Source organism: Natrix helvetica (genome assembly GCF_964273705.1).
Source record: "Natrix helvetica genome assembly, chromosome: 15".
NCBI lineage: Eukaryota > Metazoa > Chordata > Lepidosauria > Squamata > Natricidae > Natrix > Natrix helvetica.
The window spans coordinates 4,008,326-4,021,953 of record NC_138565.1 but is presented as its reverse complement, the minus strand read 5'-3'; the positions used below and the strand labels follow the sequence as shown (position 1 = coordinate 4,021,953).

Below are 13,628 nucleotides of genomic sequence, written 5' to 3'. Positions count from 1 at the left end.
GATAACAAAAAGTGTTTCTATTCAGGTTACATCAATCTCTGTTTTGGAGGGAGTGGGGGAGAGAGAGAGAGAAACAGAGAGAGAGAGAAACACACAGAGAGAGATAGAGAGAAACAGAAAGGGAGAGAGAAAGAGAGAAAAGACAGAGAGTGGGAAATAGAGAGAAAGAGAGAGGGGGGAAAACAGTGAAAGGGTGAGAGAATGAGAAAGAGAGGAAAAGAGTGAGAGACAGAGAGAGAAAAGAGAGAAAAGAGAGAGAGAAAGAGAAACAGAAACAGAGAAAAAGAAAGGGAGAGAAAGGACAGAGAAAGAGAGAGAAGATAGAAAGAGAAAGGGAGAGACAGAAAGGTAGACAGAAACAGAGAAGAAGAAGCAGTGAAAGGGAGAATGAGAGAAAGAGAGGGGGAGAAAAAAGAGTGAGAGACAGAGAAAGAGAGAGATAGCAAGAGGCAGAAAGAGAAAGAAAGCGAGAGAAAGAAAAAGAGAGACAGAAAGGACACAGAGTGAGAGATAGAGAGAAACAGAGAGGAAGAAATAGTGAAAGGGAGAATGAGAGAGAGAAAGAGAGAGAAAAGAGTGAGAGACAGAGAAAGAGATAGTGAGAGGCAGAAAGAGAAAGAGAGAAAGGGAGAGAAAGAGAGGGGGAGAGAGAAGAGAGAGAGAGAGAGAGAGAGAGAGAGAGAGAGAGAGCGAGCATAGAAAGAGAAAGAGAGAGACTTAAACCCCTCTTCTCTATGACCTAGAATCCAAAGGATTTTCCACACCCAGGTAATAAATTTAGAAATTGTTTCCAATTTCAGCTTTTTGCTTTAGGCTTTGCTCAGCTGTTTTGCATTCCGGCCTGCTCCAGCTGTCTCCTTCCACTGTTTTCCCCCAGCTCCAAACGGGCCTTGTCATCCCCTACCCTCGGACGCATTCCCAGATCACCTCCTTGGGCCCATAACCTAGGCGGAGGGAGGGGTGAGGGGATGCCCTTGCTTTGAGATTCAGATCCCAGGATTTCCCACACCGGCTGACCTTGTTGGTTCATACAAAAAACGCCAACAAATCAGCCACAGAACAGCTAGCTAGTTGGTTGCTGGCCTCCCTGGGCAGCATGAGCCACGATGGGCTTTGCAAAACTAGGAGAATGGGGCAGAGAGGGGACATTAGATAATCCCTCATTAACTCCCTGCCCTTTGAAGCAGCTACACCTCCATCCTTGCACGTCCACGGGATCTGAGCATTGCCCACTGGGAATGTGGCAGCCAATTTTGGTCGCCACGATGTGAAAAAGATGTGGAGACTCTAGAAAGAGCGCAGAGAAGAGCAACCAGGATGATGAGGGGACTGGAAGCTAAAACACACAATGAAAGGGTTGCAGGAACTGGGCATGGCTAGTCTAGAGAAGAGAAGGACCAGGTGAGACAGGAGAGCAGACTTCCAGTATTTGAGGGGCTGCACCCCTCAATCAAGGAGAGAAGCAACTTAGAACTAAGGAGAAATTTCCTGACAGTGAGAACAATTAGTGAGAGGAACAACTTGCCTCCAGAAGTTGTGAATGCCCCAACACTGGAAGTTTTAAAGAAGAGATTGGATAATAATTTGTCTGAAATGGTGTAGGGTTTCCTGCCTGAGCAGGGGGTTGGACTAGAAGACCTCCAAGGAGGAGGAGAAGAAGAAGAAGAAGAAAAGTGTGCAGAGAAGAGCAACAAAGATGATAATGGGTCCAGAGGCTAAATTGTATGATGAACAGTTGAAGGAGTTAGGTATATCTAACAGAATAACAAGAGTTGGAAGGGATCTTGGAGGTCTTCTAGTCCAACCCCCTGCTCTAGCACTCACCATCTCCTGTTGAGTGACCCAAAGTCACCCAGCTGGCTTTCATGCTATATATCCAGACATAAATACTAATGTATGTGTGAATCTTATTTATTTATTTCAGTATAGAGGGCCACTTCTCTCACCAGAATGAGTCTAGGCAGCAATCAAAAGTGAAACAAGCAGCACAATTAAAAACATGAAAGCATACACACCACAATGTATATTTTCAAAAAAAAGTAACAACCCAGCAGCCAAAGTAAAAGTAAAAGAATATCATATATATATATTCCCACGCAGGCTTTACTAACCATGATCCATATGCCTGAACAAAACAGCTAGGTTTTTAATGTTATCCACCTTGGCATCAATAAAGTATTAAGATTCTCCAAAGGGTGCATGTGTTTGTGAAATTATAATTTCTCTCTATGTATATGTTGCACACACGGATTATATTCACAGGTGCATGCCATACAGAGATGCATAAAGTTTATTTTTAAATGTTTATTCAATTCAACTCCAATTAATAATCAGATAACCAATCCATTTAAATCATCATCATCATCATAATTGATCTAACTGCCCACTTCACATACATGCCTCTGGCTGGCTAGCTTCCAAAAACCAACGCACATAAACAAAATTCAAAACAATTAAAACCAGTAAAACAATTAACCAGAATTTGTTTTTTTTTAAAAAGCACAGGAAATTGCCAAGCTACGTAAGATTCATTTCCATGCAAATATGTACTCAAAGAAACACTCTATCTTCACCCGAGATATACTTATATTCCCTTGGGGCTTTTTAATTTTCAGCTTTAATTATTCAAGTCCTGCTCCAATGGGAATTTAATGATAGATAGATAGATAGATAGATAGATAGATAGATAGATAGATAGACAGACAGACAGACAGACAGACAGACAGACAGACAGACAGACAGACAAATACAGATAGATATAGATGGACAAGTAGATAGATAGGTAGGTACTAGGCAGGCAGGTAGGCAGGCAGACAAATAGACAGGCCAATAGACAGATAGATATAGACGGACAAGTTGATAGGTTGATAGGCAGGTAGGCAGGCAGGCAGGCCAATAATGTCATTAGACTGATCAATAGACAGATAGATATAGACGGACAAGTCGATAGGTAGGTAGGCAGGTAGGCAGGCAGGCAGGCCAATAATGTCATTAGACTGATCAATAGACAGATATATATAGACGGACAAGTTGATAGGTAGGTAGGTAGGTAGGTAGGTAGGTAGGTAGGTAGGTGGGTGGGTGGGTGGGTGGGCGTGCGGGCAGGCAGGCAGGCAGGCAGGCAGGCAGAGAAATAGACAGGCCAATAGATAGATCAATAGACAGATAGATATAGATGGATAGGTCAGTGAGTAGGTAGGTAGATAGGTAGGCAGGCAGGCAGGCAGATAAATAACAGGCAAGTAGACAGACCAATGATAGATAGATGATAGATAGATAGATGATAGATAGATAGATGATAGATAGATAGATATAGATAGATAGATAGATAGATAGATAGAGTGAGTGACAGACAGGCAGACATATAGTTTTATGTTTTAATTGTATACTGCCCAAATTGCACTAGCAGTGTGACAGCCTCCTTACAAATTTGATACATAAATTAAAAATATATCAATACATAATGCACTCACATGCACAAGTTTATAGCCTAGGCATTGTATATATGCTTACGCTTCCTACACTGAATCGAGACCCCATTGTATGAACATGAACAAATGCCACTCCATATGTGGGTTTCACAGATATGTGCAAATGAAGCTTGGAAGAGGTACCTAATAAATGTTATATAGTAGGTGCATAGAATTATACAGGACAGATACACTCCATATAAATGCAGTGATATCCACACAGATATTCTGGCCTATGCACATTTGCACACACCTTATGGTGGTGTTTTTTTTTTTTAATTAAACGCCTGGACTTGAATAGGATGTCAACAAAGGCCCCAAAGTAGTACTTTTTTCTCATGCTTTTGAGATAAAAATTGGCCTCACTTATGTGGGTTACTATGTTGCAGGGCCTGCAATCATGTTTCAAATTTCAAATATCGTTTGAAAGCAGAGAGTGGAAAGATTTTGATAGGCAACATTTTGTTATTGCACAAACAAACATATGTATTTATTATACATACACAATGTAAGTAGGTAGGTAGGTAGGTAGGTAGGTAGGGAGGGAGGGAGGGAGAGAGAGAGAGAGAGATTATAGATAGAGATAGATGAGATGACAAATAGATAGAGAGATAGATAATAGAGAGATGATAGATAAATAGATAGATGTCATTAGAGATATAGAGATAGATAGAGAGATAAGAGATGATAGATTAGATTAGAGAGAGAAAAAGAGAGAGAGAGACAGAGACAGAGGTGAGATTAGAGGTAGAGAGATAGATGAGATTAGAAAGAGAAAGAGGGGGGGAGAGAGAATAGAGATGATAGATAGATAGATAGATAGATAGATAGATAGATAGATAGATAGATGATATTAGAGATAGAGAGATAATAGAGATGATAGATAGATAGATAGATAGATAGATAGATACATACATAGATAGATAGATACATACACACACAATATAAATAAAGTGTGTATACATATATAGTATGTCTATATAGTGTGTGTAAATAGATATACTGTGTATATAGTACATAGCTAGCTATTGTGTATGTGTGTGTAGATAGATGGATAGGGAGAGAGAGATGGATGGATGGATGGAGAGAGAGAATGATAGACAGACACTGTATAGATAGTGTGTGTTTGTGTGTGTGTGCATATATATTATATATGTATACACACACATTCACACACACTTATATAGATATATACATATACATACATACATACATGTACTGATGCGTGTATTCGTAGAGTAGGTGTGTAAAGACAGAGCTGCCTGTCTTTGCGCACCCCCACATCCCCAAACAGAAGCAAACTCCAAGAGACACGAACCCCCCCCCCCCGTCCCGTTCCCCCCCCCACCACGTCGGCGGCCACAATGCAACCCGGAAACCCACGAGCCAACAATCCCGGTCACCTTTGAACGGCTTCGCGCCGCCTCCCGCGCGTGCATTTTGCACGCGCGCGCGCCCCTCCCCCCTGGGCCTTCTGGCAAGGAGCCCTCTCCCCTCATTTCCCCCGCCCCCTCCCACAACGGGTTCTCCCCCATTTGGGGAGGTGGGGGGGAGGGAAACCCCACCACCCACCCCTCCTGGAGCGTGCCCAAAGCGAGACCCTTGGGGACCCCTCCCCCGCTGCCCGCCACGCGCAGGGGAAGAAGGGGGTGGGTGCACGCGCGGGCGGGCACGCGCATGGAAAGGGGGGACGGCCCCCACTACGCCTCTAACCCACCCCTCTCCCCGGGAAACAGGGAGGGGGGGCTTTGCAAAGCGCCCCCGCTACGCGTGCCAATTGCACCCCCGTGCCAATTGCACCCTGGTCCCGGGCGCGGCTGGAAGGAAGGCAGCGCTGCCCACTTCGCTTCTGCCCGGCCGGGAAGGGCTTTTCAGGCCGCTGGGCCGGCCGATGCACATCACCCGCCTCCGGCCGGCCTTTCGGCGGGTCCGCAGCTCCCCTGGGCCACCCACCTGCTTTCTCCACCCGGCCCGACATGGCTGGGCCGCCGCTTGCTCGGCCCCGGCGGGCCGGTTCGGGCGCTGGCGGAGCCCGGGAGGACGGCAGGCGGCCGGGCAGCTCCGCGCGGCTCCGTGGCTGCTGCTACCACCGCCGCCGCGGCTCCTCCCGCCGCCGCGCTGCTACAGCAGGGCCGGCCCGGCCCCACAGCGCGCCCTGCTGCCCGACCGCCGCGGCTGCCGAGCCGCTTGCTGGCCGCTGGAGGGGGCCACCAGGTCCCATCGCTCTCCGCCGGGGGGACTCCAGGGCCCATGGGCGGGAGAGGCGGGTGGAGGGTGTCTCCATCGGAGGGAGTGCAGAGCTCGGAAGAGGACAAGAGGATGGACTAGAAGTCCTCAGAGGTGCCCTCCAGCTCGATTCTGATTAAGAGGAGGGGGGGTTGACTCGCCTGGAAGGCACAAGGGTCCCATGGTGCCCAACCAGGGAGGGACTCCAGGCCCCATCTCCCATACTAAAAGAGAAGGCTGTTGCTACCACTGAAAGGCCTGAGCTCCCATCGTGCCCAGCCAGGGAAAAACTTCAGGCTCCATCTCCCACAGCAGAAGAAGGTTCCCTTCCCCGGAAGGCACAAATCTTCCATCCTGCCCAGCCAGGGAGAGACTCCAGGCCCCATCTCCCACAGCAGAAGAAGGTTCCCTTCCTCGGAAGGCACAAATCTTCCATCCTGCCCAGCCAGGGAGAGACTCCAGGCCCCATCTTCCACAGCAGAAGGTTCCCTTCCGTGGAAGGTACAAATCTTCCATCCTGCCCAGCCAGGGAGAGACTCCAGGCCCCATCTCCCACAGCAGAGGTTTTTCAAGGAAATATTTTGAAAGATCAAAGATTTTGATCTTTCAAAAATATATATATTTATCTTTGCTGCTACAAATAGACTGCTCTTAATATTGCTTCTGAATGTTTAATATGACTGGTGGTTGCTCATTCCAAAATCAAATTTAAATTTGTCTCCCCCTTTTTTTTAAAAAAAAAAAGTTGAGCTCCCCTCCCAAGATACTCAGAATAAAATGCAGAGTAAGAGAGTTGGAAGGGACCTTAGAGGTCTTCTAGTCCAGCCCCCTGCTCCAGCTAGAGATCCTATACATACCAGAGACCTTATTCCTAGAGTACAATTTGAATATTTATTTTTTTCTCCTTCCACACCCTTACATCAAGTTTTAATTTTGCAAGGCTTGGGCTTCCGTTTTGAATTTTTCCAGGCCTTTCCCCCGATTTCCTAGAATACAAATTGAATATTTGTTTGTGTGTCCGTTTGTTTATTTCTTTAAGTAGCCCAAACGTAACAGGCTGAAATGAAGCGACCTCTAGCGGCTTCAGGTTGAATTTCCTTTCCTGCTCAGAGCTGGATATTGAAATTTCATTCATGCAACATTGCCTCTCGTTTCTTTTAGCCAGGTTTGTGTTCTCACAACAGACCAGTTCTTACTGGAACTTCAGCTGGGAAATGAAGTTTTCCCTTAGAAGAATGGAAGTTGTTCCCATTCCAGAAGTTGTGAATGCCCCAACACTGGAAGTCTTTAAGAAGATGTTGGATAGCCATTTGTCTGGAACAGTTTCCTGCCTAGGCAGGGGGTTGGACTAGAAGACCTCCAAGATCTCCTTTAATTTCAGCCTTCCTTATGGTCCACAGCCATCCATTGCAACTGGGAAAATGAGAGATATATATTTCTTGTAACGAAACTCTAGAGGGCAATCTTGTCCAGACGATAAGAAGAAGGAAATGAAAGCTAAAAAAAAAAAGGCTTGGGAGATAAATTGGTGTTTTGAATTCGGTGAAGCCTGTTAATATTCAGAAAGAAAAAAAGTTGCATCCATCAACTTGCTTGGAAATATTACAAATGGAAGGAATGCTTAACTTGGCTAACCTTCCCCCCCCCCCAATTCTAATCATTGCAGTGGCCTAAATCGCCTACACAACTAGAAATTCAGCGCTAGTTTGACTCCTCTTGCCATGCCTTTATTGGCTAGCTAAATATAATCTTTTTATATGAATCTGCATTTAGCGTATAGGTATTGCATTTTCTTTTGCCTATTTTATCTTGGAAATAGACCTTGTATTTCACTTTTAGTATAGCTATCTCCCAATCATCTCTCCCTACCCCATATCCTCCCTCCCTCCCTCTTTCTCTCTCTCTCTCATATATGTGTGTGTGTCTCTCTCTCTTTCTATCACTCTATTTGTCTATATACATCTCTGTCTCTCTCTTTCTTGCTATCTCTATCTCTTTCTATCTATCTATATCTATCTATCTGTCTGTCTATCTCTGTCTATATCTATCCTCTCTGTCTCTCTGTCTCTTTCTCTCTCTCTATTTATCTCTGTCCATATCTATATCTTCTCTCTCTCTTTCTTTCTATCTCTCTCTATATATACATATCTATATCTCTATCTATTTATCATCTATCTATCTATCTATCTATCTATCTATCTATCTATCTATCTATCATCTTTCTTTAAACTAGGCAGCACTTTTTCCTGGCGAATTTGAGGCTCTGAAAAATTCACCTGCTGTCCAAGGGACTCAATTGTCTTCCTGGAGAACCCCTACTGAGAAACCCCTGGGAGATCTTCTTCCTCCAGGTTGAAGCGGAGGATGACTTCATTGAATCTGTGAAGGGCTTGCTAGAATTCATATTGTCCCTCAAAAAAAAAAAAAACGGAATCTTATAGGAGGCTGCCCACTGACATTTAGAGACAATAAATCCCGCAGGGCATGTGGCTGAGTGGACGCATGACCCCAAAAACTATTGTCAGAATAAAATCGACCACTTGTCTGACGTGGCTAGAATTTTTTTTTTCCTGGTGTCCAGCAAACTGTAGGGTGGATTTCTAAGGCTGGTTTGCGAAGCATTTCATATTTGCCAATGCCAATAAAAGAGAATATTTGTAGCTTGGGCTTGAAGCACCAAAGACCCACAGTCCTCCTTTTCCTCCTCAACAACAACAACAACTACTACTACTACTACTACTACTCTCCTCCTCTTCTTCTCCTTCTCCTCTTCCTCCTTCTCTTCTTCTTCTCCTTCTCCTTCTCCTCCTCTTCTTCTCCTCCTCCTCCTCTTCTCCTTCTCCTCTTCCTCCTTCTCTTCTTCTTCTCCTCTTCTCCTTCTCCTCCTCTTCTCCTCCTCCTCCTCTTCCTCCTTCTCCTCTTTTTCTCCTCCTCCTCCATTTCCACATACCTCACTCCCTTGTAGCATTGATGATGTTACTTTGTTTGGTAATGAAACGTCTGCAAGGAAGCCACTAACCTCAGGATTAGAAGCACTTCATATTTACAAATGAATTTCGAGACTGCAGGCATCTCAGAAATTGGGCCTGCATATCAGGATAATCCATCACCCTATTCAGGTTTGTGGGAATCCAGCCATTGGGGTCTGCAAGCCACCATTTGAGTTGTGTGAACCCAGTTCATGGTGGCTTAAGCAAACCATAGTAAGAACAAACCAGAACTCTGGAATAGGAGAGCTGAGCCAGTGATGTGGCATTGCTTTTAAATGTTGAGCTCAAGGATTTTGGAGGGGAGTGGAGGACAAGATAATATATCTAGGATGCTGCTATTTTCCCCCCTTTCTCTCTTATAATTGCATTTTCCTTTTGGGTGTCTTTAGAACATTCGTTCAAAAGCAAAGAGCTGAAAGAAAGAGGGACGCTTCGAATAAATAATATATAAACAAAATAACCTCGGGGGCAGGAGCCTAAATATTTGGGCAGGAGGCAAAGAGTGTTCCACTATAAATACTTGAAGTAATGAAAAAATAAAATCAATGCATCCAAAAATAGCTGGCTAGTTGAATTGCCCCGAATGCTGTTTTATCCAAGGACGTTTTGACCTCTGGAGTGTTGGGAGCTGTGCAACTGGGACGGATGTCAACTAAACGGCCGCATCCATTTTCACCTCCGGTTGCAAATCCGTTCGGCGGTGCATAAGTGACGCACGAGAAGTGTGGAAAAGTCCGAGCGAATGCGAACACGTACATTTCAGCGGTCCAAGAGAGATGAAATGGTCGGGCTTTGGACGGACGTTGCGGGTTTCCAGAGGGAGACAACCACCGTTGTGGTGACTTTGCAAATGTTACCATTCCCTAACTACAGGGTGTGTTTGCAAGCCTACTCCTGGGAGTGGGCAGGGTGGCATGAAAGGTAGGCGTGGCCTGAAGAAAAAGCGGGCGAGGCTAGGTGCAAAATAATTCTGATTTTAAGTCGTCCTCAATTTATGATCATTAGCGACCACTTGAAGCTACAATGGACCTATTTGGGGACTACTGATTGTTCCCCAAAAAGTAGAGTCCTGATCCCGGCAAAACCCCTTTTATTAAACGAATGTGAATTCCTCTCATTCCCATTCAGCCAAGGCCTGGCAAACAGTCTTTCAAAGGAGTATTTATGACCACAGACCTTATCTATCTTGGAAAGCTGCCATGTAAATATTTTCCCAATGAGGTGCTGTGCAAGGAAAGACTGGGCACAGAGTCTCTGGGATTCACGGACAGATCTTCACACTCCTGAAACAAATCTAATGAATGAACGAATGAATAGTTTCCTGCAAACTCCACTCCTCTTTCGCTCCTCTTTTATTTCCTATGGGAGGGGGCCAATCACCCTCCACCTGTGGCTTTACTTCCAAGCCGACCATGATTTCTGAGTTGTTCTTTTCTTCTGGCAGCTCTGCGCATGCGCACACTGGGAACAGGCTCCAGCTGTTCCTCTGCCTCACTGCTGTCTATCTCCGAAGGCAGCTGATCACTGCCAGACGGCCTCAGCTCCCTCTTTGCCTCCGACGCAGAGCCCTCGTCCGAGCCTTTCCCAGACTCCAGGACTGGTCCATGCTCCTCTCCTCACTGTCCAACTCGGCTACCAGCTCCGCTGGAAGGACAGACTGATGGACGGACAGACGGATGAGTCTTCCAATATCTCAGGGCTGCCACAAAGAAGAGGGAGTCCACCTATTCTCCGAAGCCCCTGAAGGGAAGAGAAGGGAAGAAAAAATGGATTGAATGTTATCAAAGAGAGATCCAACTTAGAATTAAGAGAACAATTAATCAGTGGAAGTTGCCTCCAGAAGTGGTGGATATTCCATCACTGGAGGGGTTTTTAAAGAAAAGATTGGCCATCCATTTGTCTGGAATGGCCTAGGGTCTCCTGACTGAGCAGGAGGTTGGACTACAAGACCTCTTGAGGTCCCTTCCAACTCTGTATTCAGAAACGTTGAAGAGTTGAAACGAACAGAAGCCACATTGCCTTAGATAATGAGGTTCCTTTAGATAAGATTGAAGGGAGAAATCGGGGCATTTTAGGATAATTAAACATCTCTTTTCTGGCTGGAAGGTGTTCTCGCTAATGAAGTCGCTGGAGAGTTAGAATTTCTTGACTGGCAAAACGGAGTTGGGTTTTTTTTTTTTTTTTTTTTTTGTCTTCCCCATCTAAAACCAGAGCCCCTGGTCCAATTCAGATGGAGGATGCAGGGGGGGGGGAAGTATCTTGAACAAATGTGATAATTCAGCCGCAATTAGGAAAGTTGTTGGCGAAAGGCAACAGGTCTCCTTACAGAAATGAAAGAGAAGGGCACACCTCCATAGGGCAGGAGACGGCAATTAACTCCAAATTAAATACAAATTGGGGAGACATTAAAAAAAAAAGGTTGCGAGATGGCCAACCTCATCAGATGTTAACCTTGGTAGGTTTTGTGCCCCGCAGTCAAGCATCCAACAAGGATCTGTTCTTTTTACGTCCAACTCAGAAGCGTCGAGGTGGCAGGCCTGGTTTTAAATAATTATTTCTATTTCTTTGCTTTGCATCCTGCCTTGGTTATTGTGATAAAATCAGTCAAGGTGGTGAACATACCCAGAGCACCTTCCTTCTCCTTTTTCCCACACGACAGCCCTGTGAGGTGGGTTGGGCTAAGAGGGAGGGACTGGCCCACGGTCATCCAGCTGGCTTTCGTACTTAAGACAGGACTAGAACTCACTGTCTCCTAGTCATTGGCCCAAAGTCACCCAGCCGGTTTTTCTACCTAAGGTGGAACTAGAACTCACTGTCTCCTAGTCATTGGCACAAAGTGGCCCAACTGGCTTTTATGCCTGAGGTGAGACTAGAACTCCCGGTCTCCTAGTGATAGAAAATGTTGGTGGTCTGCAGAAAAGTTATTTGCATTTTTTATATTGCACTAAATCCGGGGTCCTCAAACTACGGCCCCTGGGACGGATACGTGCAATGGACGCTTGTGTTGCTGCAGAGAGTCTCCCCCTAGCACTAATACTTTCCCTCACGCTTCTCTAGCTTTCCCTGAAAAATGCATGGAAAAATCCCATTGGAGGGTAAATCCACTTAGGGTTAGGGTTAAGTCCCATTCAACATACAGAAAAATTGATGTCACCAATGAATTCGCAGTGCATAGGTATACTAAGGGGAGCACTGATATTTTCACTCAGGCTTCTGCAGCTTTCCCTGAAGATTCAGGGAAAAATCCCATTGGAGGTTAAATCCACTTAGGGTTAGGGTTAGGTCCCCTTCAACTCATACAGAAAAATTGATGTCACCAATGAATTCACAGTGCATAGGTATACTAAGGAGGGCCCTGATATTTTCGGTTAGGCTTCTCTAGCTTTCCCTGAAAATTGCAGGGAAAAATCCCATTGGAGGGTAAATCCACTTAGGGTTAGGGTTAGGTCCCCTTCATCTCATACAGAAAAATTGATGTCACCAATGAATTCACAGTTCATAGGTATGCTTAGGAGGGCACTAATACTTTCCCTCACGCTTCTCTAGCTTTCCCTGAAAAATGCATGGAAAAATCCCATTGGAGGGTAAATCCACTTAGGGTTAGGGTTAAGTCCCATTCAACATACAGAAAAATTGATGTCACCAATGAATTCGCAGTGCATAGGTATACTTAGGAGGGCACTGATATTTTCGGTCAGGCTTCTCTAGCTTTCCCTGAAAAATGCATGGAAAAATGCCATTGGAGGGTAAATCCACTTAGGGTTAGGGTTAGGTCCCATTCAACATACAGAAAAATTGATGTCACCAATGAATTCGCAGTGCATAGGTATACTTCGGAAGGCACTGATATTTTCACTCAGGGCTCTCTAGCTTTCCAGGAAAAATGCATGGAAAAATCCCATTACAGGGTAAATCTACTTAGGGTTAGGGTTAGGTCCACTTCATCTCATACAGAAAAATTGATGTCACCAATGAATTCACAGTTCATAGGTATGCTTAGGAGGGCACTAATACTTTCCCTCACGCTTCTCTAGCTTTCCCTGAAAAATGCATGGAAAAATCCCATTGGAGGGTAAATCCACTTAGGGTTAGGGTTAAGTCCCCTTCAACTCATACAGAAAAATTGATGTCACCAATGAATTCGCAGTGCATAGGTATACTAAGGAGGGCACTGATATTTTCCCTCAGGCTTCTCTAGCTTTCGCTGAAAAATGCATGGAAAAATCCCATTGGAAGGTAAATCCACTTAGGGTTAGGGTTAAGTCCCATTCAACATACAGAAAAATTGATGTCACCAATGAATTCGCAGTGCATAGGTATACTTAGGAGGGCACTCATATTTTCGGTCAGGCTTCTCTAGCTTTCCCTGAAAAATGCATGGAAAAATGCCATTGGAGGGTAAATCCACTTTGGGTTAGGGTTAGGTCCCCTTCAACTCATACAGAAAAATTGATGTCACCAATGAATTCACAGTGCATAGGTATACTAATCAGAGCATTGATATTTTCCCTCAGGTTTCTCTAGCTTTCCCTGAAAAATGCATGGAAAAATCCCATTGGAGGGTAAATCCACTTAGGGTTAGGGTTAAGTCCCATTCAACTCATACAGAAAAATTGATGTCACCAATGAATACGCAGTGCATAGGTATGCTTAGGAGGGCACTAATACTTTCCCTCACGCTTCTCTAGCTTTCCCTGAAAAATGCATGGAAAAATCCCATTGGAGGGTAAATCCACATAGGGTTAGGGTTAGGTCCCCTTCATCTCATACAGAAAAATTGATGTCACCAATGAATTCACAGTGCATAGGTATGCTTAGGAGGGCACTAATACTTTCCCTCACGCTTCTCTAGCTTTCCCTGAAAAATGCATGGAAAAATCCCATTGGAGGGTAAATCCACTTAGGGTTAGGGTTAAGTCCCATTCAACATACAGAAAAATTG

The 13,628-nt window shown here is 44.9% G+C and overlaps 2 protein-coding genes across 6 annotated transcripts in view; both read right to left on the bottom strand.

Annotated features, from left to right (window-relative positions):
* The window catches only part of RAPGEF1 (Rap guanine nucleotide exchange factor 1), a gene marked incomplete at its 3' end in the record, with an annotated part of 44,552 nt that extends 38,970 nt beyond the window's left edge, over positions 1–5,582 (bottom strand). For 4 of the 5 annotated variants that reach the window (XM_081967227.1, XM_081967228.1, XM_081967229.1 and 1 more), the window contains exon 1: positions 5,424–5,581. In XM_081967227.1, coding sequence (XP_081823353.1) covers positions 5,424–5,448 — 25 coding nt within the window. In that variant the 5' untranslated portion in view covers positions 5,449–5,581. Of the gene's footprint in view, positions 1–5,423 lie in introns of all 5 variants that reach the window. The other variant, XM_081967231.1, reaches the window with a different exon arrangement.
* Positions 5,583–10,060: 4,478 nt separating this feature from the next.
* MED27 (mediator complex subunit 27) overlaps positions 10,061–13,628 on the bottom strand; it is a 75,631-nt gene continuing 72,063 nt past the window's right edge. Inside the window, exon 7 of the mRNA XM_081967314.1 lies at positions 10,061–10,426. Within this exon, the coding sequence (XP_081823440.1) occupies positions 10,319–10,426 (108 nt within the window). The 3' untranslated portion in view covers positions 10,061–10,318. The remainder of the gene's footprint in view (positions 10,427–13,628) is intronic.